This window comes from Megalops cyprinoides, chromosome 22, assembly GCF_013368585.1.
Source record: "Megalops cyprinoides isolate fMegCyp1 chromosome 22, fMegCyp1.pri, whole genome shotgun sequence".
Classification (NCBI taxonomy): Eukaryota; Metazoa; Chordata; class Actinopteri; order Elopiformes; family Megalopidae; genus Megalops; species Megalops cyprinoides.
Window position 1 is genome coordinate 18,838,056 of NC_050604.1, and position 24,148 is coordinate 18,862,203.

At 49.3% G+C, this 24,148-nt stretch overlaps 1 protein-coding gene across 12 annotated transcripts in view; it reads left to right on the forward strand.

Annotated features, from left to right (window-relative positions):
* Nucleotides 1–24,148, forward strand: part of LOC118769413 (amyloid-beta A4 precursor protein-binding family B member 2-like) — a 92,293-nt gene that overhangs the window by 30,034 nt on the left and 38,111 nt on the right. For 8 of the 12 annotated variants that reach the window (XM_036516469.1, XM_036516471.1, XM_036516468.1 and 5 more), the window contains 6 exons: nucleotides 3,325–3,422; nucleotides 7,537–8,346; nucleotides 19,709–19,935; nucleotides 21,210–21,350; nucleotides 23,254–23,328; nucleotides 23,857–23,919. In XM_036516469.1, the coding sequence (XP_036372362.1) occupies nucleotides 3,377–3,422; nucleotides 7,537–8,346; nucleotides 19,709–19,935; nucleotides 21,210–21,350; nucleotides 23,254–23,328; nucleotides 23,857–23,919 (1,362 nt within the window). In that variant the 5' untranslated portion in view covers nucleotides 3,325–3,376. Of the gene's footprint in view, nucleotides 1–3,324; nucleotides 3,423–6,238; nucleotides 6,316–7,536; nucleotides 8,347–14,800; nucleotides 15,142–19,708; nucleotides 19,936–21,209; nucleotides 21,351–23,253; nucleotides 23,329–23,856; nucleotides 23,920–24,148 lie in introns of those variants that run through there. The other 4 variants (XM_036516475.1, XM_036516476.1, XM_036516480.1 and 1 more) reach the window with 4 other exon arrangements.

Consider the following 24,148-nt stretch of genomic DNA (forward strand, 5'->3'; position numbering starts at 1 on the left):
CCGCTTGCCCCTGCTCCCAGCTTCCCCCCCCCCCCCCCCCCTCCCCCTCTCTCTCCCCCTCTCTCCGTGGGGAAGGGGCAGAGCCATTGATTTATGTCTCATACATATTAACAGCTGGGAGGAAGGGAAGGACGCCTGGCGTGCGGGGAATTAAAGTCCCCTTAACAAGAGCGCTCCAGGACATCGTCTGACCCGGGCTAATGCAGCCTCCATAAATTTGAGAGGGGCGGTCGGCAGCCAAACATGGAGACTGTTTTTGGGGCCGTGTAATAGAAACAGGAGTCAGAGACCAAAGGGGGGGGGGGGTTATACGGCAGAGCAAGGGAATAGGATTTCAAATAAAAAATGATAGCAAAAGATAATGGAAGCAATTTAATAAACTCCTCAGCCTGGCAGGATACACCCCCCCCGCACACACACAGAGCAAACAGAGACAAATGCAATTACAGAGTGTTACTGCGAGGGTGTGTGAGACTGTGTACAGGGACGGCCTCCTCGTACACACCGAGCCTAACGCGTGCAGTCATTTAGCCCTGCTTTATAGCCCTGCTTAATGAAATCGTACTGTTTGCGGTAATGAAGTGTAATGAAAGTTTACATAATCTCCATTGATCAGAGTCTAGCTTGTATCAGCAGCTCAGACAGTGGTGCCATCTGTAACACTACCTGCGGCTCTGCGGAGCTCCGGTGGGGGCTCGTGGTGAGCCGGGAGTGAGCCCTTTGGGGGGGGAGCACTGAAGTGAAGCATTCTGGGTAATTGACTAGAGCAACAGATGGAGGCAAGGCCCAGGGCACTCGTATTTGCGGCTTTTATGTCAGGTGAGGTAAGCCTGGAATTACGAGTAGCCCTTCCCTTTACAGCTCGAATGAGCTCAGACGCTAGCTGACACTTCCTCGTGTCTGATGGGAAGAATTTAGATAGAGAGAGAGGGCGAAGGAGGGAGGAGGAGGTGCCGTCATACGGCCTGATGCAGGAACGAGCAAGCCGCTGTCTGCCACCCAGAGCTCCGGCTCTTCCTTTGTCTGCCAGGACAGGGAGCGTCAGATGATACCGGTTCTCAGAGTCTTTTTGTCCCCTTCCTGCTGCGGTGACTGTCCCCCCTGGTGGCTGCTGCTCCTTGGTGCTGCAGTGCTTCGGTGATAGATGGACATTTAAAGAACAGCGTTAATTATTTCACAGGGGCAGGTCAGCCTACATGCTGGTACCTGCGGTGGAGCATTCACATCAAAGTGTTAAAATCCAAAATTCTATCAGATATCAGCGGCGGACAGTGTGCCAGCTGCCTTGCTCTGAGAGCTTTGATTTCATCGTGGCCCAAAGGGACAGATATCTGATATCAAATATCTGAACTGATGGTGTCTCTGTGGTAAGTGAATCCAGGGGGGAAAAACAAATGAAATTAGAGGCCTTAGCTGATAGAGTGGGGGGTGGGGGAGGAGATCTTTGAGCTGGAGCAGGCAGCGGGGAGACAGAGAGCAGGGCTTTATTGCACCAAGATATCTGCGCAGTGTGGAATTATGGGTGGGCTCACTGAATAATGCAAACGCCTGGGTACGACTTCATGTGCCAAGGCGAGGACTGAAAAATAGCAAAATTCATTTCAGCACTGCCAAATCACAGTCTGACATCAGCTTGTTACCTGGTTTTTGTTTGCTGCGGTCAACTAAATCACATTTCCTCCCACATTCCACCTGTGCACAAGAAATCACTCAGAAGTGCCTGCTCAATATGTATCACAGACACACTGAGCACTCACTATTCCCTGGTACCAACTACATCTCCCATGATCCTTCGTGCTCTCCTCATATTCGGTGGCAGTCATAAAAAGTAGAATGATACTGCAATGCTGTACCGCTGCTATTAATATAACTACAGTGACCACTTTTGCTGCAGCCTTTTTCCTCGCGTCTGCTACATCTTGGACATCCACTGCTACAGTACCTCTGCAGTATTTCCTGTCCATAATATATGGACAGGGTGAAGAGGAAGCAATAAAAGGTACACACTGGTGGTGTGTGGGATCCTCACTAAAGGCCAGTATATTAAAAATGATACAGCTGAGCAGATTTTTTACTTCAAGATCTGAATGAGTGCAGCTTTTTGTAAATGTAGCACCTTCATCAAATAAGTCCATCCAGTACCATGCGTCATTCTTTGCAATTTAGTTACAAATGCAGCGGTTACTCTCTGCGATTATGTTGTGAAGGGTGCGCTACGTGGATAACTCCCTGTCAATCCCAGCAGTGATTTAGCTTGTGGTGCAGAGGCCTGAAGCTGGTGGAACTGTTCCCTGGACGGCACTTAACTAGTTCCCGCCAACGTGGGCTCATTTGTCAGCGGAGGCAGGCACGCGTTGCAGTCGGTGTGCGGTTCTGTTTTTATAAGCTCTGCCTGTCGTCGGCAGCTGCTGAAAACCCGAGCTCCGCATTAAATCAGAAGGGGACATGCTTTTAACGCGGTGGATTGAGTTGTTAAAATGGTGTCCTGCGCGGACCTGTAGCGATCCATCAGCACGATCGATCCAGCGCGAGCCATCAGTCAAATCGATATTGACTGGATTTTTATGATAGGTCTCAGATGATGCGCAAATATGGATGAACAAGTTGAACCTGTGTTAACCTCTTGTTTCTCTTTCGGCATACTGTTTCTTGTAGTTTTACCTTACAGAAGCAAAGGATTACCATCAAACTGTTATTCATACTTAGTGGCCTGCAGCACAGTAATAAACTAAAGTGTACCCACAGTAGTGTCAGTAAACACTCTGGCCAACAGCAAGACTTTTCAACCAACGTATGTGTAACCATATATCTATGAAGAGATATAGCATCGAACGATGACAGTTGAAAAGCTTATTTTCTTAACAAGTGTGTGTTCCTCTGTGCAAATGGCATTTTTGTGTTTGAGCTCCAGAGGAGATTCCACCATGAATAGACTTAGGTTTTAATACAGAGGTTGACCACTCTACTACGGTCTGCTACATGATTGTAAAACCTTGCATTTCCTAGCCAACCCAATTCTCCATTAATGGTTTAACCCTTTACCTTCATGCTTGGGCCCTGATTTGCGTGCATGAGCACACACATGCACAAGCACATGCGTGCACGAACTAACAGTTCAGCCTCCCTCTCTGGCATTAATCTTTGATCAGACCTATTGAATAATTAATGTTTTTCTTCCTTTTTTTATTCGCCCCTTGTCGTCTCAAAAGTCCTTTCCATTTAAATGAAGAAGCTGATTAAATCCCCCCTCTTGGTTGTGTTTTATTCATTTAAGGAAGTGTTTATTAAACAGGAAATGTGCATGTGTGTGTGTTTATCTCCCAGAACTCCGTGTTTGGCAGCGAGGGAAGAGATTGTGATGTTCTGATGCTCCAATATGGGCAGACGCCACACCGGAACTTTGTATCCTCCTGAGAGCTCCCGTAAGTACATCCACTGTATCTGCTCTCCTGACCTGTTCATCAAACCACTTTAAGAGAGAGACCCTCGTAGAGAACATTCATTTGCATGTGTGCTTGTGTATGTGTCTGTGTGTGTTTGTGCGTGTGTCCACACATGCGTACATGTGCCTGTTTGCATGTGTGTTTGTGCTTGTGTGTGTACACTTGCACGTGTGTGTACATGCCTGTATGTGCCTATGTGTGCGTGAGCATGCAGTCGTCTTTATGAAGCACGTGAGCGATTATTTCAGCCTTGTGTTCTTTGTCTTTGTAAAGTGGGCAGTCAGAAAACTGCTATTAGACCATACTGGCACAGAGACCTGTCCTGCCCTTGCTAAGTGCTGCCCCCTGGGTATGCAGCGTGGAACTGCAGCGGTGCTGTGCAGTGAGGGGAGTAGAATCTACACAGCACACTGACTGCTTAGTCGAGCGCAGCGGTGTACCTGGCATCCTAAACCCCAAAGAGAAAAGTTTGTTTGTTCGCTCCAAGAGAACTCTGAAGTCTGTATCTGAGAGGCAGATCTAAACACATTTGTTTTTCTCTTCAAAACTTTTTGTTTGCCATATTTAGAAACCAAATTTACTGAGGTGAATCTTTGTCTGTACCCCTAAGGTAAACATTAAAGAGAGGAACATCTGTTTGTTCCCTCCTCCCCCTGGCTCTGGAATAAGGAGACTTTTTTGAGTTTCTCTGCCCATGTCTCTGAGGTGGCAGTCTGTTTCTCTGCTTCAGCCCTGAGGATGTAGCTTTCCTCTTATCGTACCTCTCTGTGATTGGCTCAAGCGTACCACATGCAGTATTTGAACCAATCAGTGGACGGTACACATTGTGTGCAAAGGGAACAGTCACACCCCTCCCTTCATCACTGTTGCTGCCTGTTCAGATCTGTGTATTACTGAAGATGGAAGGATTCACTGCTTTACTTTCTCATGTTGCATAGTAAAGCTGTATCTTCACTGCATCTATTCATTTGTGTATATTAACGAAAAAAAAAAACTTGAAGTTGGTCAAAAATTTCAGATGGTCTGTTCAGCGTTATCTCTGGGACTTTTCCCAGGCTGATAAATTGGATTAATTTCCTAAATCTCTAGTCTGAATCTGGTATTACCAGAACTTAACAGATACCATTTTTATCTTGCTTTCTTTGAATCTGCAGTTAAACTTCTGAGGGTAAGAAATCTTAGAGTGCAAGAATTAGAAATGTTTGGCAATTATGTACACACCATTGCTTTTGTGGTTGCAGAACCCTTTCCTAGTGGAGTATCACACAGAAACACTTGTTGTCACTACAGAAGCTGTTCCAAGTCTGAAATGAAAACATGACTAGGACCTGTTTGCCAACTGTGACTCCTTGTTGTAAGGATGAGAACTATGTGTGTGCAGTATTTTGAATCAAAGATTAATTTGAGAATTGATAGCATGCCAGTCAGTGGAACAATTATTCAGGATGACCAATTTCCTGTGACTGATCCATGGAGACTCAGTGTCTGTGAAGCATCTCACTGCCTGCAGTGGATTCATCCTCTTTAAGCTCAGTTCTGTACAATTAGATGCCCATTTCCACAAGCTGAAGGGAAAACATTGAAACTATAGGGGTTTTCTGTGAGGAAGGTATTGCACAGGAGTGGGGCAACATACTTAGTCTCCCGCTCTAACATATTCCAGTTTAGGCATCCCACTGTGTGGATGTATGTGTTTATGTGTATATCTGTGTGTGCATGTGCGTACAATGCCTCAACCTTGAAATCTCATGTGGTGCCGTGACTAAGGGTGTCTGTGTGTTCTAATCAATTCCAACACTGGCATTCAGAAGAGGCTGCATAAGTATACAACACATGGTGAATAAACCGCTTATAACACGTAAATAAAGCATATGCCACACATAGTGGCTAGCAGTGCTGCTTAGCCAATACCAGAGGAATGTTTTATGAACAAATACCAACACATATTTTCTCTGCTCTTTCTGTGTTTGAAAATGGGAATTCATTTTTTAATCATCCATAGATTGGTAGAAAAGACATTTGGAAGGGTATTTATGATACACAAATGTAACCTAATCTCAACTGAGCAAACATGCTGGAGTTTACATTATGCTCTAAGGTCATCATTTGTCAGGACAGGAGAGGAAAAGAAATGAGTGGCCTGTGGGTGCTGGCCTCACCGCATCAAAAAAGCCTCGTTGATCTCTTTTCGGTGTCATGACTTTTTCTTGCCTTTCTTTTTGTGTCTCTTTCTTTCTGTTGCTTCAGTTTCCACTTCCTTGAATCCTCTTTTTTTTTTCCTCTCCCTGTCACTGTTTATTTCTGTGTTCACTTTGAATGACAAAGATCACAACACATCATGGCAAAAGAGAATGTAGTTATTGATTTTGTGGCTTACCGGCCATTCGCCATTACCATGGTTTCTAGGTAAATGCCCAGCTGTCAAACAGAAAGGCCCTACTAGTTCTGTCATTTCTGTCAACTCTCATACAGATATACTTGGTAGTGTTATGTTACTGTAACATAATGCACACAAAGCTAACTTTGAATCATGTTCCTAAATGTGTGTGCTCAAATGTTACATGACGACCAATAAAGACTTCAATGAACTGGTGATGTACCTTCACTTTATTTGTGACAGTATTTTACTATGAAATCAAATGAAATGCTGTCATATCTATATAAAATGAAACCAAGTAATTGAATATGGAATGAAAATGTAATAAAAACTATTCTACCAGTCATGCTCTTGGGTTGTTTTCCTGTTTCAGTTTCATATCTTGTTTTTAATTGCTTTAAATCATCCCTCTTTTCAGATTTGAAATAATAACCTCTACCCAGTTCTCTGGCTTGAGTTCCGCCACCCAGAGATTCATGTCTGAAGTACTTCCAGGTCAGAAGTCCCTCCGTCCCACTCGCTCTCTTTTTTTTTATTTTTGCTGTGATGCTGATGGGCAGGCGCAGAGATGGTGTGACCTGTCCCCACATTAACCCCTGTTATTTGCATACTGCGGTACTGTGGTCAGCTGTATGAGAAAACCTAGCACTTCCTATAGGTTCTAGGTTTCTGTAGGCTAATTCCACAGCAGTTTATGCCGTTTTGTGTCTCCCTGACTGTGTCCAAAATTATGACGTCCGTCTTCTGTCTTGGGGTGGGCATTGTGAGGTGATTGCCATTGAGGCTTCTGATTGGCTGGTAATAAAGGGGAATTCTTATACCAGTTCTTATTCTAGTGGTTAGACAGCATTATACAGCAGGTTCCGCCCATTTCTGCTGACACTATGTGTCACACTCCTTACACCTGATTGATTTAAATTGTTTGCCCGCCATCCAGCCAAAAAGACAAAGTTCAATAAACACGATCAATCGTCCTCTAAATTTAAATGTAAAAATTTAAATGCTCCCAGACCAGTGAGATATTTCTAATGTATATATGAAAGGATGAGTTTTCTGGTTTTAAAAAATTATGCTGGTTAGGGTTTGTCCTGATTTCCCATTCAGACATATTCTAACTGGATATTTGTGTCAAACTGGACTCCCATCTCTTTCAAGCTGAATGTAATTAATTGAGTAGCTAAACTGCAACGCTCACTGGTTTCTGTGGCTCCCCCCGCAAACTCCCTGCTCCCTCTCAGCGTGGCTACATGAAAGCCCACCGATTTAACATGAGAGAGATGGAAAAAGCTTTGAAAATGACCTCCCCTCTGAGCCTTTAGCCCTCTGAGCGCAGAGCGATCACATATCGGCCCCCTTTCCGCAGGACAAGTATGGGCTCAGCTGTGGGCTCTTAGCAGACTATGAAAGAGCTTTCTTAGGCTCTGCCTGGGCCGTGTTAGTTTTAACGTGGTATGGAAACAAAAACAAATATCCAAGCATTTTCCCTCTAAAACATCTTTGATCCTTTCATTACATTATGCTGTTTGCTTAGCAGATACTGCTGTCCAAGGCTTTTACTTTTTAACTTTAGTCAGTTTATACAGCTGCATAGTGTATGGGTGCTATGAATTCCTTTGGTTCATACTGACGTTCATCCCATTGTCACAGTTTTGATTTGGTTCTGGTGGAAGCTCAGATTGTTATCTAATGAGTGTCTAAACGTCTTCTCTTCCCCAGTGGATCGCTCCTCAGCCATGATGTCAGTGTGTGTTCCGTCGTCTCACGGCAACTCCTCCTCAGTAGACATGGCCAATCGCAACGGCCCCACCGCCACCCCACCCACATCCCTCAGCCTTCGATCCTCCCACAACCAGCTGCTCAGCAGCGACGTCAACAAGCAGGGCGTCCCCGAGGCGCAAGGCTCCTCCACGCCACCCAAATGTCGTAAGAAGTACGCCCTGACCAGCATTCAGAGCGCCATGGGACTGAGTGACCCAGCCGCCGGCACCGCCATGCAGGGGGGCACCGCGCCACCCCCTTCCTCCGCAAACCCAAAACTGGCCAAGAACGGTGCCAACCAGCTCCGCAAGGCCGCCGAGCAGCTGGACCACAACAGGAATGCGACCAACGGCAACCTCAACGCCGTGACTGAGGACGGCGATGGCCGTGACGTCATCGCGGAGAAGCTGGACGGAACGGAGAACAAGAGCGCCCCCAGGAGGACCAAGAGCTTCCTGGAGTACTACGCCGAGGAGGACCTCGCCGGCTGGCCCAAGGAGGACGACCTCACCCTGCCGCTGCTGAACGAGGGCCGCCACCCTCCCCCTCCGACGCCCCCCAAACAGCCCAGCCCCGAGGACGTCCCCCTGCTGTCCGCGGCCTCCTCTTCCTCCTCCAGCCCCGACACGAAGAAGGACCGACCGAGGACCGGGGCCAAGACAGACTGCGCCCTCAACCGCATCCAGAACCTGGCGCCCAGCGACGAAGACTCCAGCTGGACCACGCTGTCCCAGGACAGCGCCTCTCTCAGCTCCCCGGAGGAAACAGGTAGCTTTCACCACTACTCAAGTCCTTATGCCCCAAACTCCTGTTCGCTGTGTCTGCTGGTGTTCAGTTCCTGTACAACAAAGCTGCTACGACTAGCTGCTTCAGTATTGATAGCTCCTGTTCAAATGGCTAAACACAGTGGCATGCGGCGTTTGCAGCCTTAATTGTGTGTGTTTTGAGGCCGCTGCTGCAGAGCTGGTTCACAGTGTGGGGATAAGAATAGCATGTCTCACTGCATCACGCTGAATTGTCCTACATAGACAGGTGAGAAAATACAGATGTCTGTTGGAGGCTTGAAGTGTTGGTCAGGCGGATGGTTCAGACTCAGAGCTGTGCCCTCTATTCTACTGGGGATTGTGTGTCTTGTTTATGTGACGTGATCTCCTAGAGTCCACTGGTTTTATGACATGACCACGACAGCAACCTTGTCACATTTAAAGGAAGACAGTGGAACTGCTTGGTTGGCTGCCTTCACAAACTGAAGAAGCGATTCTTACCATCTGAATGACAATGTGCAATATATGTGTGGGAGAGAGAGAGACAGAGAGAGGTGGCCCCCCCTTTACCTGCTGCTTGGTACAGCTGGTCATTTATACCCTCTGTGGAGACTCAGACAGATTCAGTTTAACTCTCAGTGTGAGCACATCATTAACAGCACACAGTCAGTGTATAACACTGTCAGATTCATCAGAATATTGTTAGGAGTAGTACATAGTGGTAAGAAGTGAACCAACCGAATAAAAGTACTGACATTGCACAGTGATTTCACGGTAACCTTTTTTCTGTCTCTGTCTCTGTTGTTGCTCCAAAGTCTCCACGGTGTGGACCACTGAGGCTGAAAGATATATGGGACCTTATGCATACCTAAACATGAAAGAACCAGGTGGTGTTTTTGGTAAATGGGTCTGCCAATACTATGCCAGCTCTCTTTTTGACACCCTTTGGCGTGCTCAAAGGAGGGCGGGAGAGGTGCACTCAAATTCATCTGTTGAAAGGAGTGTGATGGGATTGGTGGTTATTGTCACAGCATTATGACCCGGGGGGTGTGGCAGGTTGGGGCTGGTGGGTGCTGAGTGGTGCGAACTCTCTCTGTCACACAATTCAGTGGCCCAGTGTGGGGTCCTGGGAGTGTGTGAGAGTTCTGTGTGTGTTCTTCTGAGCCTCTGTGCTTATCAGACCGTGCTGTTGTTCTTTCTGCTGTGCGTGCGTGGGTCACTGACGGGTGAGCCGGTCAGGAGCAGTGAAATAACAGCGCATAATAGCATAACATGAGGTGTAATCTTCATTTAAGCCCCCTGGAGACTCTCTCAGGAAATAACTCCTGAGTCTTTCTCAGGAGCGGCCCGGGGACGCATAAACCCCAGCTGGGCCGAGCGGTGCTGTGTGATCCCGCAGGTGCTTCCTGATGAGGCCGCAGGCCTCGGTCCGGCCCTCCTGCTCACGTACTTAGAGCAACGGAAACAAATCCCATTTCCCACACACAGCGTGAGGAGCAGGTGCCCCTAAACCAGGGAAAGGTCACACGCAGAGCCTCCATGTTCTGAGGAGTCCTGGCGTTACCTCTGGGTGTGTGCTAAATGAGCACTTTAGCGATCAGGGTTGATGGGTTGTTCATCGAATGTTGTTCAGTTGTGCGATCTTTTGGTAGTTGTCTGTAAGTGTAGCATGATGGTAAGGAGCCGAACTCGTAACCGACAGGTTGCTGGTTCAGTTCCTCGCTGAGGCACTGCTGTTCTACCCTTGGGCAAGGTGCTTAACCCAGAATTGCCGCAGTAAATATCCATATAACTGGGAAACGTAAAAAATTGCTACCTATATAAGTTGCTCTACATGAGAGCGTCTGCTAAATGCCAATAATTTAATGTAATGTAAGTCCTTTGTGGTAGGACTGTGTAGGCAGAGGTGTGTTTGTGCTAATCAGTCGATTACAGCAAAGGTATTTCTTGAACATGTCTTGTTAATTTGTGCCTTTTTAATCAGCACAGCTTTGACATTAGCCGTTATCTGGCCAGCAAGGGCGTGCTGCAGGTGCAGGGAGTTTGGGGTGCGCCAGGAGCATACGGATCTCCGAGACAGGGGCGTGGAAATAATCATTCTGATTAAAACCACAGTCTGCTGGATCAATGCCTGCCCTCTCTCTCACTGCAATGCACCGGCAGAGAGGAACAGGCCTGTGTGGTGTGGGGGGGGGGACGGACCAGCACATAAATATTTACAATGACAGGCAAGGAGCCAGGAGAGCTGTCAGCTACGCCCTGAAAAATAATTATCCAGCAATTTCTCAGATTAAAGTTTTAGCCTCCCCGAAGAGGGGGGAAACTTCTTCTCGATTTGTTCAGCGTCACGGACACATCCTGAGCACCGCACAGCGAAGCGGAATGAGTTTCACTGAATACATTAACATACTGAAGTTCAGCACAGCACTCCCAAGCACACAAACATGTGAGCGCACACATACAGGGACGTACTGTGTACAAGCACTCAGACACACACACACACACACACACACACAAACAGGCAAATACGCACAAACAGGGACATACATATGTGTACAGACAAGCACCCAGACACACACACAAACAGGCAAATACGCACAAACAGGGACATACATATGTGTACAGACAAGCACTCAGACACACACAGGCACACTCACTCACTTGCACACACACAGACACACACAAACACACTCACACATGCTCATTCTGTGATTTGTTTATGGGCGTCCCGTGCCAGGCATATTGGGAAAGGCATTTGTCTGCCTGGTCGATATGCAGTATTTTAAGGCGGTTGGGTGGCGGAGGAGGGGGTGGAGACTCGGTCTCCGGTGAGGGTGGGGGGAGTGGGTGCGTGTGTTGGCGGGGTGGGGGTTTGTCGTATTTTCCTGGTCGGGCAGTGCTGCAGGGGGGTAATTAAGGTAATGCGTGGTCTGTTTGGGATGTATCAGTCAGTGTGTGGCGGAGGGGACCGGGACTCTGGGGGAGCGGGGTCGAGGCAGGAGGAAAGATGCTGCTGAAGAGACGCCCGAGGGGAGGAGGGGGCACACTGTGTGAGTACTGGGGGGGGGGGGGGCAGCGTGGCTCTGTCCCGCACTGCTGGGTGCAGCTGGGGTGAGAGGTTTATGAGTCAGGTTAACTTATTTTATTATTGGCTATTATATTTAAGCTGTGTGGACCTAGAAGCCTAGAGGGCGACCCAGGCGGTTGCCTTGGGATGTTGAAGGTGGGGTTTTGATCCTCACTGTTGTGTTGAGTTTTGTGCTTCCAGGAAGCTGTGGGACAGGGGAGTGATGTGCTGCCTGCTTCGATGCAGTCTGTGAGAGGTTAGGGGCCTTGTGTTGGATAAGCAGTGTGCTTTGCTGTATAGACTGACTGGTGCTGTCTGTTGGACTGCTTCCCATGCTAGTGACTAATGATAAAATGTGTTTTTTTGGGGTTGCTATATTGTGCCTTTTTTTTTTTTAAAGAAATCTCCTGAAGTCCTGACTCTCGTGTGTGTGCGTGCATGTCCGCGTAGGTGGTTGTGCTCGTTTGTGCATGTGTATGTGTGCATGTTTGTGTGCATGGAGCGGGTGAAAATGTCTTGGGACTCTGCTGCACTTTAAATAGGATCTCACCTGTTGGCTGGGTGTGTCAGGCTGAGCTCTGCTGTACGCTGTTCAGGGCAGGGATTGGAGAGGGTGTTTGCGGGTCAGATTCTTTCTTGTTTCTGTTGATGCTGTCTTTCCTTAACGTGCTGCGCTATGTGTGTGTGTGTGTGTGTGTGTGTGTGTGTGTGTGTGTGTGAGTATATGTAAATGGAGATCACATGTGTGAAGTGAACAGTGTGAGTGTCCCGGGGTGTGCTGATAGCCTCCCCCGGCCCCGACTCTGACATGCCCGCTGTGAGCTCAGCTCTCTGTGTATTTTCTCACCTCACAGCTAACCCTGCTGATATGGCGATCGTGCTGAAAAAGTTCATTCTCAGCAGTTCCTGCAGATATTCTTCGTTCTGAAGAAACAAAGTGAATTGTGATTGTTTCTGGGAGTGTTGCTTCTGCTTCCTTCCCTCTTGTGTGGTCAGGTATTCTGGGTCTCTTCTCAGAGTTTTGCTCCTGCAAATGATTGCAGTTAGAAAATTGTGAATTAATTTGTTCTGGGTACATGCGTAATTTATACTTGCATAGAACCCGGGCATACAACGCCAGGGACAACACAAATTCGTGTATTAATGAATGCAGACTGTACACAAAAGCGGATACAGCAGAAGGAAGCTCATTGTTCTTCTGGGGTCGATATCTGGTGGAGTGTCAGGTCTCCAGCATCCGCTTGAAAAGTCCTTGTCAGCCGAAGGAGAGAAGATGCAAAGATCAGTGGTGGAGGCAGATAGAGCTTTCTCTAGTTGTGTATGGTCACAAGGAAGCTGCACCTTCTGTCTCTGTGTATAGTGGTCAACTGTCAGCTGTCAATCATTGAAGCATTGCCTCCTGATCCTCGAAGGGGTGGGGCCAGAAGGCCAGGTTAATGAATTGCAGTGGATCACAGACAGTTGAAGAGCAGCCACTCACACATGTGCATGAAAGCACACACACACACACACACACACACTCACACACACACAGGCAGATCAAGGTCTGCCCTATCTGTTGCAGAGTGGACTGTATGGACATCAGCTAAACCAAGGGAAGGAGGTAGGCAGGACTTTAAGTCTAGTCTGTCTTCACATGACGCACATGAGCTGTCATCTTTTCATGAAGGCAGATCAGCTGAATATAACTCTTTATCCATTTGAGTCTCCTTGTTCTGAAAGTGACAAGCTTTGTAGATGTTTGCTTCCCATTATGCTGAGACGTCTCTCTCCCTCAGTCCCCCGGAGTGGCTCTGGTGGTTAGCGTCTTCTGGCTGGAATCCCCCATGCAGCAGTGCTCAGAGGCGGGCGTGACCACAGGCAGGCGGGTTTAAGACAGTGACAGACACTTAGGGGTGAAATCCCAGAAGCAGCCAATGTGTGGAATGGAAGCCTCCCAGCCAAACTCATTAAGCGTTTACTCCACGGCCTGTGATAGTTCTGCTTTCCTTCCCCGAGTTTAAAAGGGAAAAAAACGGCCAACACAATTAAGAATGGAGCAGGATGCTAATCACCCAGCTCTTGTGGGCAGGCCGAATGCTTCATTCTCTGCCTAGAGGCTAATTAACAGTTTCACAGCTGCTTGAAGGCAGTAATCCTGAAGCACCTCCACCAGCCTCTGCAGACCCTGCCTGGAGGCTGGAGAGGGCACGCTCCTGGACGTCTGGAGTTTGGCGATAAACGAGTTCACGTGGCACCCTCTTCTCCGGACGTGTTTACCCATAAGCGCCGGCCGCAATCAGAAGGATGACGGCGCGTTCTAATTTTAGATAAGGTGAAATAATCCCCCGGAGGCGGCCGAGCTGCAATATGATGAAGCCGTCCTGCGCTCAGATTTCACTCGATAAGTACAGGAAGGAACGTGTGCTGTGGGGGAGCGGAGGGGGGTTCTGCTAGCTGGATCGGTGACCAGGCAGCCGCTGGTCTGCGCCCTGAGAGGGACACTTACGTCCCCCTCATTAGCAAGGCATTTATCCTGAAATAGGTCCTGGGTAGGGATGTCCAACAAGAAAACGAATGGTCATATTCTAAATATATAATGGAGCTTCCCTAGCGCACTTTAATCAGTGGTATGTAGTGTGATGCTGGTTGCCAGCTGGTTGACCTCTCTGAGACTCGGTCTGAAGGCAGTGGAGGGGATTCTGGAGGATTCTGAGGCAGTGCTGTGTCTCTGTGTTTGTGTGAAGTCATTCCTGACTCAAGTGTTCTGGCTCAGGTAGGTTAGCAGTCTGTTGTGAAACCGTGAGCCGGGTTTCACACTCTCTGGTTAGGACCCTCAGACCTCCCCTGGTTAAATGCTGAACCAGAGCCAAAATGGCCGCTCGCGGGCGCGTGAGGAGTTCGAGTTTGTCACGTGCACTGCAGGTGGAGCTTACAGGACGGGTCCCTGGTTCGCCACCCCGTGTGTGAGCGTGCTCTCATGCTCGGATGCACTGACAGAGATCCGGATGCTTCTGCGGGTCCCCTGCCACCCTCACAATCACAGTCACAGTCACGTCCCTGTTTGTGTTTGAGTGTTTGTTTACTGCTTGTCTCTATCGTGCTGTGTTTTCGTGCCTGTCTGTTACATATGTTTGATGTTTTTGTCCTTGTCTGCTGCTGCTGCTGTGTGTGTGTGTGTGTGTGTGTGTGTGAGTGCGCGAGTGTCCTAATTTTTCTGTTGTATGAAGTGCAGACTTGGCTCTTTTTCTCTTTCACCCTCTTTCTCGCTCTTCCTCTCTCTCTCTCCCTCCTGCTCTCAATCTCTCCCTCTCTCTATCCCTCTCTCTCTCTCTCTCTCTCCCTCCCTCCCGCTCTCTCTTTCTCACTCTCCCTCTCCGGCGGAGGTCACATGACTCTGTGCTGGGTGATACCGCAGGAAAGATGATCTTCAGGTTGCTACGACAACAGAACGTGCTCGGAGGGAAGGACGGTTCCGAATGACCGACTCCGCGTTCGGCTCGGCACTGCTCCCCGGCCAGGCGGAGGAGGCGAGTTCTGCGTGACCCAGACGGGAAGTCTGCCTCGTCGCCGCGCCGGCAGGAGTTTAGCAGGGCGAGGACAGTGGGGGGGGAAGGGGGGGGGCGGCGATCCCGCGGGCACGCTCGGCCCTGTCCGCCCGCGTTTCGGCCGACGCCGCCGGCCCGCTGCCCGCTTCGGTCATGATGCTGGGAAAAGACTACATGCTGGCGATTGTTATTGTCAATTACGAGGGTAGGTACCGTGCGGCTGCCGCCGCTGCTGCTGCCGTCGTCGCCTTTGCGGTGTGCATGCACAGTGACGCCGATGAGAGCGCAGCTTTGCAGGGCGACGGAGGGGGGTGTGTGTGTTGGTGGGGGGCTGGGAGGAAAGTTTAGCGAGTAGCGGAGGGACCCTGGGGCCGGGTGGGGGATGGAACCCCCTTCGGTCGGAGCTCCGGCGGGGAGACAGCTTTACGGCCCCCTTCCCTCCCCCAGCCCCCCACCCCCACATGCTTTATGGTCTGCGGAGAAGAGGAGCGCGGTGCCGAGGCTGGGAGAGCGGGACACGAGCACAGCATACAAACCGGCTGCAAATACAGAGACGTAATGGAGATTTACTGCACTCACGGCACAGAGGGAGGCAGGTGCCGCGCTAAATCATACAGCTCACTCGCTCCGCGGCTGCAAGCAGGGCTGTGTGTGTGCGTGTGTGTGTGCGTGTGTGTGTCAGTGTGTGTGTCAGTGTGTGTGTGTGCGTGTGTGTGTCAGTGTGTGTGTGTGTGTGTGTGTCTGTCAGTGTGTGTGCGTGTGTGTCAGTGTGTGTGTGTGCGTGTGTGTGTCAGTGTGTGTGTGTCAGTGTGTGTGTGTCAGTGTGTGTGTGTGCGTGTGTGTGTCAGTGTGTGTGTGTGTGTGTCTTTCTGTCAGTGTGTGTGCGTGTGTGTCAGTGTGTGTGTGTGTGTGTGTCAGTGTGTGTGTGTCAGTGTGTGTGTGTGTGTGTGTCAGTGTGTGTGTGTCAGTGTGTGTGTGTGTCAGTGCTTATCACAGTGTACACTGCACTGTGTGTAAATGTGTCTTCTTGCCTGGACGTCGTGTGTGTGTGTTTGTGTGTGTATATGTGTGTGTGTTTGTGTGAGCAATTGTTCATTAGTTTTTACATTACTCCTCATCAGCACCCCCGCCATTCCCCTCAGATCTGCGGGTGTTGTCTGATAGCAGCTCTCCTGAGTGAGCTGTAGCGTTTCCCTGATGACACCCCCACCCCACAGCATCCTCTGCAAACTGCTGCTCAGTCCGGGCTTGTAGGTCGAGGCCTGGAAATAGGCAGGCAGCAGGAGAATACAGCAGCCTCAAAAAAAAAGAAACCCAGTGCTTTCCTACTGTGACCCATTTCCACTCTCTCTCTCTCCTCCCCTCTCAGCTCCCTGCTTTCCCAGCATCCTCCTCTGTCCCTCCCCCTGTAGGGAATACATCCTCAGGGAGGTGAAGGTGAAGGCCTTAGCTGTCATGGCCCCTTTTCCCTCTGGTAGAGTGCTATGCACATGTGTCCATGAGACAGCAATGTCAGGGTTTGGCCTCTTAGTTGTCTGAGCCTGGAAGAAAAAGGACTGCAAAGTAATTTTGAGCTTGACAAAATTGTTGGGTTGTCTGCTTCGGATTGAAAGAAGAATGGTGTGTGACATAAGCCATATGCTGTTTTTATTGATCGTTAAATTTAACAGCTCTGTAAAAAGTGCTCACTGTTAAATATGGGAGATGTGAGAGAGATGGTCAGGAAGGGTGTATCAGTTACAGAAGCAGGGTGTGGGCAGCCCCGTTCCCTGGGCTGTGGCAGCAGTGGGAATATCACGATCACCTGCAGGCACTGATAAACACCACAGGCTGTACCTGGGCGAGTGAATGTGTCTGTTTGTTCATACCGTGCGTGTCTGTGTGCTTGTATCCCCCGGATCTCTGAGTGGTGCATCTGCAAAGCATTGCCTGATTGAATCACGCACCCCTGCAGAATTCTGTGGTCCTGGCCCCCCTGGGGTTATGTCTCTTTTATCAGCTGCCCGGTTTCCTCTCTCTCTCTCTCTCTCTCTCTCTCTCTCTCTCTCTCTCTCTCTCTCTCTTTCTCTCTTTCCCTCGAGGAGGGCGTGTGAAATATGGGTGGCTGTAGAGGACTGAGCTCCTTGGCTGTGGTTTTCTGGCCTGGTCAGCAGTCCCAGTCCCTGCAGCCTTCACCACATCCTGCCAGATTTGTCATTTACTCACCACTGCTGAAACATCCGGCCTTTGGTGCAGAGTTTGGAGGAACGGTTGCCAGATTTTCTGGATCCCCTCACACTCTGCGGAGTCTGGTTCTTTTATGCCACCTGTAGAGGGGCGGTGCAGGCAGGGCCCTGAAATACGCCATAGCCAATGCCATCAATCACCCCTCTTTTCCTCAGCCCACAGTCTTAATTGAATTTGAGTGCTTAAACATGAAATATGTACCTCCTGTTTTTCAGAGCTGCAGCTGTGTCAGCCGATCCAAATAAGAGAGATTATCATCTAACTGAGTTTATATCCTCCTGTATAAACCTTTCCTTGTTCGTTGGGAAAATAAAACTCAAGGGAACTTCTTGGTTGGCCATGCCAAGCATTCATAAATTAGCCTTGTCCCATAACTTGCTCTGTCAAGCTAAACACTTTTCGTGGGAGTAAATATGAAATACTTAATTGTCAGATCATAATTGCAGCTGGAATAGTTGCATTTCTAGTAATATTTTAATATTTACTCATGTTACTGTGGTGAAGTGGAACGCCTATGGACAGATGTCCTGCTTGCCGGGGCGTAGCGATGTCCAGGGTTACGGTTGTGAAACATCTGTCGGCTTTTCCTGCCATGCTGGTATCGCTTAGCTACGCGTGTCCCCTACCAGCGCAGCAATCTGGAAGGAGTCAACGGCGAGATTCCACAAGTTCAGTTCGTGTGATGTTAGACTATGCCCGTGTGTTGCCAGCGGCGTTGCACACTGCACACCCGCTCTGTCCTTCAGAGCGCTGCACGCTCCACCTGCGTGGTCTTATCAGACGCTATTAATGACCCACAGGACTCCACACCCCCTGTTCCCCACCGCCCTGCTTGAAGAATTACTGCTGCTACTCAGTGTTCTCTTCCGGCGACTGAGGCTCTCTTGAATATTCATGAGGCGACAGGCCTGGAACGTATTTTGGCCCTGAATGATTCAGCCTCTGTATGTATATATCAACAGGGAATACCGCGTTTCTGGGAAAGAATGTGTTTTTTTTTTGCCGATGCAGTGTCTCCTTATGGGGGGCTGCAGTTAGCTGCTGCTGTCTCAATGTCTGCGTGGGGGTGTGACCAGATCGGGCCGTGCGACTCCGGGGAAGTCAGGGAATACCCACGTACCCCGGGAGAGGGTCGCTCACTGGTGTTTGTCACGACATGGCCGCCGCTGAGGAGAAGCAGCGTCGGGGTGAACGGCCATTTCATCACATCCTGCCTGCGCCGTCTCCCGCCACGGCAGGAAGAGATTTAATGGGCGATCACAGCATCCTGGCCTGGAGGCTTTCACTTCCTCCGCTGCACGATGCCCAGAGAGCAGTGTGGAGAGAGCAGAAACAGGAACCTGGCTCTCCATGTGCTTGAGACCAGACTTGTGTTGTTTATGAGTGCTTCCACCCATTTATTTTGTCAGTAACGTCTCGAGATGGGAAAGCAAAAGGAGCTATGGGTAATGACTTTCTTTAGAGGAGGCGCAGAAGTTGTGTGAGGTCTTTCAGCGGAGCTGGTCGGTATAGTCAGGGACATGACCAGAGAAAAGCACTTGCACCTGTGGAATTTCACTAGAATCGTTTGCTTGTTGATTTGATGTGTTGATGCTGCATTGGGTTTTATGGGGTAACAGTGTAGGGCAGGGCTCCTAACTGAAAGGTTGCTGGTTCAATTCCCTGCAGGGGCACTGCTGTAGTACCCTTGGACAAGGTACCTTACCCATAATTGCCACAGTAAAATATCCAGCTGTACAATTGGAAGTGTAACCTATGGTAGTCACTCTGGATGTCTGCTAAATGGCAAGAATGTGATGTAATGGTGTCTTTTGGCATTGTGTTTTGGTTGAACTGGTGCAGTGTATCGTTGTGTATTGTCTTTGGTGTTGGTGTTGTGTTGGTTTTGGTGTTGTCATAAAACCAAGAACAAAAAAACATGAAGCAACAGGCACAAGATAATATAAAAACCCTATGTGAGGTGAGCTGCCATGTCACACATCACTGGCACAAGACAGGTGACACATGGCAGTTGTGAGAGACAGGTGACGTGTCTCTGTCACTGAGGACAAGCTCTCTCACCCACTCAGTGAAGAGTGGGACCTGCCGGAGCTCACAGATGTTCTGCTCATGTTGGCCATGACTCAGCACATTCACTGCCATCAGACGTTTCGTTAGCAACACAGTCGCTCTATTGGCTGTTTGCATAGCTTGTGTTCTGCATTGTATCATATTCCTTCTTAGCATTCTTATTTTAACATGTCTAATGTATCCTTGATGTTCTTGCTCAGAATATTTGAGGTGTTGTGTTTATTGTAATTATTTAGATTGCCCCGGATATGGCTGTCAGCTAAGTGTAATTACTGTATGAGGATTCATAATAATATCTTCAACACCAAGGTGTTATTTCACTCTTTGGATAGATTGAGAACAAAACATCACTTTCGCTTAGTCATCTGGGTACCAGTAAAGCAGGATTGTTGTGGTTTCACCTCTGTCCGTACATGTATTTTACTGCAGCACAACAAGTTGGTAACAAGGCGCCTGTCTCCTGTGTGTGGGAACAGATATCTGGAGCGACCAGTCCTTCCAGACAGACCCCGACCTGCCGCCAGGATGGAAGAAGATCACCGACATGGCGGGCATCTACTACTGGCACATCCCAACGGGCACCACGCAGTGGGAGCGGCCGGCAGCCCGCCCCGGCGCCCCCGAACCCGCGCCCCCCGCCCTGCGGGACGCCCGCAAGCCGTCCCTGGGCTCCCTCACCCCCTCGCCCACCCCGGAGAACGAGGTGAGGGCACGAGCTCAGACCCCGCACAGAGGAGTGAATGTATGCATGACTGAATGTAGCACCACGGGTCCCAGGAAGACGTTATTTCAAGGGTCACGATTTGACATGCAGACAGGAACATGTGACATCGGGGGCCTGCGTTTACCCCAGAGGCAGGCGTGACGTAAACGCGCTGTGCGCCCAGTCAGCGAGAGGCACGGCAGCCAGTTTACTGAGACTGTCGCTGAAAGCAGGTGATTATGCAGTCAATTAAATGAAACATGCTGTGTTCACAGTTAGCAGCGCGCGTATCACAGAACACGGCGCGCTGCACGTTACCTGGTCAAAGGGGGGATTTGTGCAAACACAGAGGTTTTCTGAGGGTAATTAAAAGGATAATTAAAAGGAACTTTTACAATACTGCAGTGAGGGCAGAATCTGGACTGCTGTCGTGTCCGAAATAAAGTCATTCCGTATTTCCAAAGGCACAGCTGGGCACTTGAAGAATTTAAATTAAATTAAATTAAATTTAATTAGATTAAAGTAAATTGCATTCCATAAAGTGAGAAGAGGAGGCATTTGGTTATAACGGTGGTTAAGACCGCAGGACTCGAAAGGACCTGCTGACGCTCTCTGTTCTGTCCTGTCCTGCCCTGACTGTGGAAGTCTCTGATCAGATCAGCAGTGGAAGGAGGATGGAGAGGCTGTAGAGACGCTTGTGAAAGGGACTGATGGTTGTGTGCGGTTAATCACAGACCCTTCCGCTTCTGATAGGGATTGCCTCCTCTTTCTCTTTGTCTGCTCCTGCTCTTCTGACTGCTCACAGGAAGGAGAGGACCCACAGGACTGTATATATTTCATAGGGCAGGGGATACTCCGGGGCAGCAGTGTAGCACAGTGGTAAGGAGCAGGACTCCTGCTGCTGTACCCTTGGGCAAGGTACTTAACGAAGAATTGCGTCAGCATATATCCAGCTGTGCAAATGGGTAATGTGAAAATTGGAACCTCTGTAAATTACTCTGGATAAGATCACCTGCTAAATGCCAGTGATGTAACATAATGCACTCTGTTTGGGGATAGGAGATGATAAGCACTGAACGCCACTATTAGGAGCGTCAGCAGAATTTTTTGTCTGATAACGGCAGCGTTTAGTTGTTCAGGAAGTTTTGGGGCAGTTGAAGCATCCCATCTGTGGATGTGAGCCACCTGTCCATTCAGTGTTTTATATTTTTCTCATTCTCTGTTCCCCTCTCTGTCCTCCTCCCTCCCTTTCTGTCTGTCTTGCTGCCCTCCAGGCTTCTGCCCACGCCGAGGTGTTCTTCGGGGCGTCCCAGCGCTCGGGCAGCACCACCTCGGAAAGCTCGGTGGAGCCCCTGCCCCTGTCCTCCTCCGACACCTCCGTGCCCTCCTGCGGATTCGTCAACAGCTGCTACTTTGTACGTCCCCGCCCCAGTGCCGACCGCAGTGCTGCATTAAACGCTGGTACTGCGGCCAGTACTGCTCCTGCTCACCTCCAGAGCTGTCCCTGTCAGAGACACAGCGAGCAGCACTCACACAGCCCCGTTCAGTCCTAAACTCAGGGCTGCGCGATTCCCTGTGCGACTTTCCTCGCATTTCCCCGTGCGATCGTCTGCGCTCTCAGTATGAACACAGGCAGACGTGCACATTCAGAAGGAACACATAATAAAGAGGAAATGAAGATAAATTGAGTGCTCTTACATTTAATTGGGGAATTTTAATTCAGAACGGAAATAAAAATGAAATTAAATTCAACAGAGGCCTCTAATCCGATAAAGAGTGGCCATAATCGTGAGTTTGTCGCTAGTGTAGATGTGGTCGGGTTTGGGCTGATCGTGGGCAGAGTGGACGTGCTGTGTGCAAAGGTTCTTCCTACCCTGAGCTGTGCTTGCTGCTACTATTGGCTGTGGAATGAAGGAAGTTCGTAATTGTTGGTTCTGTAGTCTAGTTATCTACCAAAAACAGAGAGATGGGGCGGCCTGTTAACTGCAGTTCTGTGTCCCGTCTGTGGTCATCTGTTCAGATTTCACTGCCAGTCTGCTGCCTCTGAAACACTGGAACATTCCTGTCTGTGGCAGACACTGGTGCCCTCTTTGAGTAGGCCTCAAGGACCACCCGGAGCTCTTCTTTTAAAAATTTGCTGCAGTTTACAGTTTACAGTTATCATTTAGCATTTGTATTTATTTGGAGCATGAAATGAAATGGAAAAGAACGGCTTAAGTATTTTTCAGGATGGGGAAAAAGCAGAAATACTGTATGTTCAAGGCTATAGTGTTTTCATTCCGATGTTTAGTTTGAGGAAAAACTTCAAGCAAACTCCCAGTGGTCCCTATGAGAGTGCGCTATATCTGACCCTAAATCTGACAGCAGGGATCGTAAGGGCTATTGGAAAATGTTAGAGAGCTGTTTGTTGAATAATCGAATAGCCTATCCCTCCTTAGTACCTCTGTCCGTTTACTCATTATCCACCCAACCCTCTGCCTTTTCCTCTGTAAATCCATATCTCCGTCCATCTGTCATCTACTCATCTGGTCTGTTCTGTCCATATTTGTCTCCACTAATATACAAGATCAGTTCATTCATTCTTCCAGTCACCCATTTCGTCCATTCATTCACCCATTCTGTGTCTTCAGGGCTTTTTCAGGGCTTTGTTCCTTTGTTTGTCTCATGACTAATCCTCTCACCTCACTCATTTATTCGTGCCTTTGTTTGTCCTCTCCACTGCGGATTCGTATCATCCGTCTTTGCGCTCAGTGTCCGGGGGTGTCGATAAACCCGAGAGGGGGGGGCGTCTGAACCACCCGGGTTAATGGATTGGCGGAGGGCGACGTTCGGCCTGATGGATGAACATGAGCGGACCTGCCGGGCGCTCTCAGAGAGGAGCGGGGGTCACCGGTCACTGCGGCGGGGACCGTCAGGGGCATCCGTTCCCCAGCCGACTCAGATCGATGGGCAGGCTGTCGATATATTCAGAGGGATGCGCGCGAGTCCCCGACGCTGATGGGTGAATCAGCGGAGTGGATGGAGGGAACTTAAGAATGAATAGAAGCGTTGACCTCTATATTGACAGGTTGACGGATGGCTTGGAAATATGCAAATGCGCACATCGGCGTACAGACGACCCAGAACGGCAGCGAGCAGTGAAACGCTGACGGATGACTCAGACGGCGATCTTGCGCTGAGAGATCATTGTGTCCCCGTGGTGATGCTGGGCTGGGCTATGTCATGCTGTCCTGTGGTGTGCTCTGTCATGCTGTGCTGTGCTGTGCTGACTTTTCCGTCGGGCGTGTCTGATGTACTGAGCTCTCCACCTCTCTGTAGCCCCGCCCATCATCACTAAAGGTCATGGCAGAGCAGGCGAATCACGCAGAGCTGCACCAAGAGGAGGATGAGAAGGTAGGACCCCCCCCCCCCCAACACACACACACACACACACACACAGACACACACACACACCCACCCAGGCTATGCCCCACTGCTTCCTGTCCTGTCAGGTCCACTGCACCTCTGGTTTTTGTTCCGTTTTCAAACTAAAATGTGGATTGCTGAAAGATGTTTTCAGCTCTCGGTTGCCACAGTGTGCGACATGAATGCACTTTTTGATGTGTTAATTCAGTTTTTTTTTTAAACTAACCCCGTTCTCCCTCACTCCTAGCCCCGAACCCGTTCCATACCACATGACTTTGCTAAATGTTAAATGTTGTTCTGTCTCACACGTGTGTTTGCCCACTTTTGAAATCCTGTGTGCTCAAAAAAAACGATTGCCCTGAAGGTTCCACAGAGGAGCCCAACGAGCCCGCTAACCCCGATCACTAGACCACAGAGACGTCAGAAGGAGTGTGCTAACAGCCTTGTCTTGTCTCTCTCCCCTTTCCTGGTCGTGTGTTCCCTTCATCCCCCCCCCCCGCGAATAACTGTGCGTAGAAACAGCCGTGGAGTGATTTTGCTGTGCTGAGTGGGGGAAAAATTGATAGTGAGATATGGAAGGCAAGTATATATGCGTATGTGTATACGGTAGCAGTGTGCTTACATACTCACCACGCACAGCCCACTGCGTAAAGCGCAAGCATGTGCTGCCGCTCTCTCATCCGGCCCCAGACTCACCTCCACTCACCTCCACTTTTAATTCACGTCCCTGTCCGCCTTTTAATTTACCATCCGTTCCAAAATGGCTGAAATAGAGCACTCAGCAGGCTTCTTTGTTTTTAATTGCGAG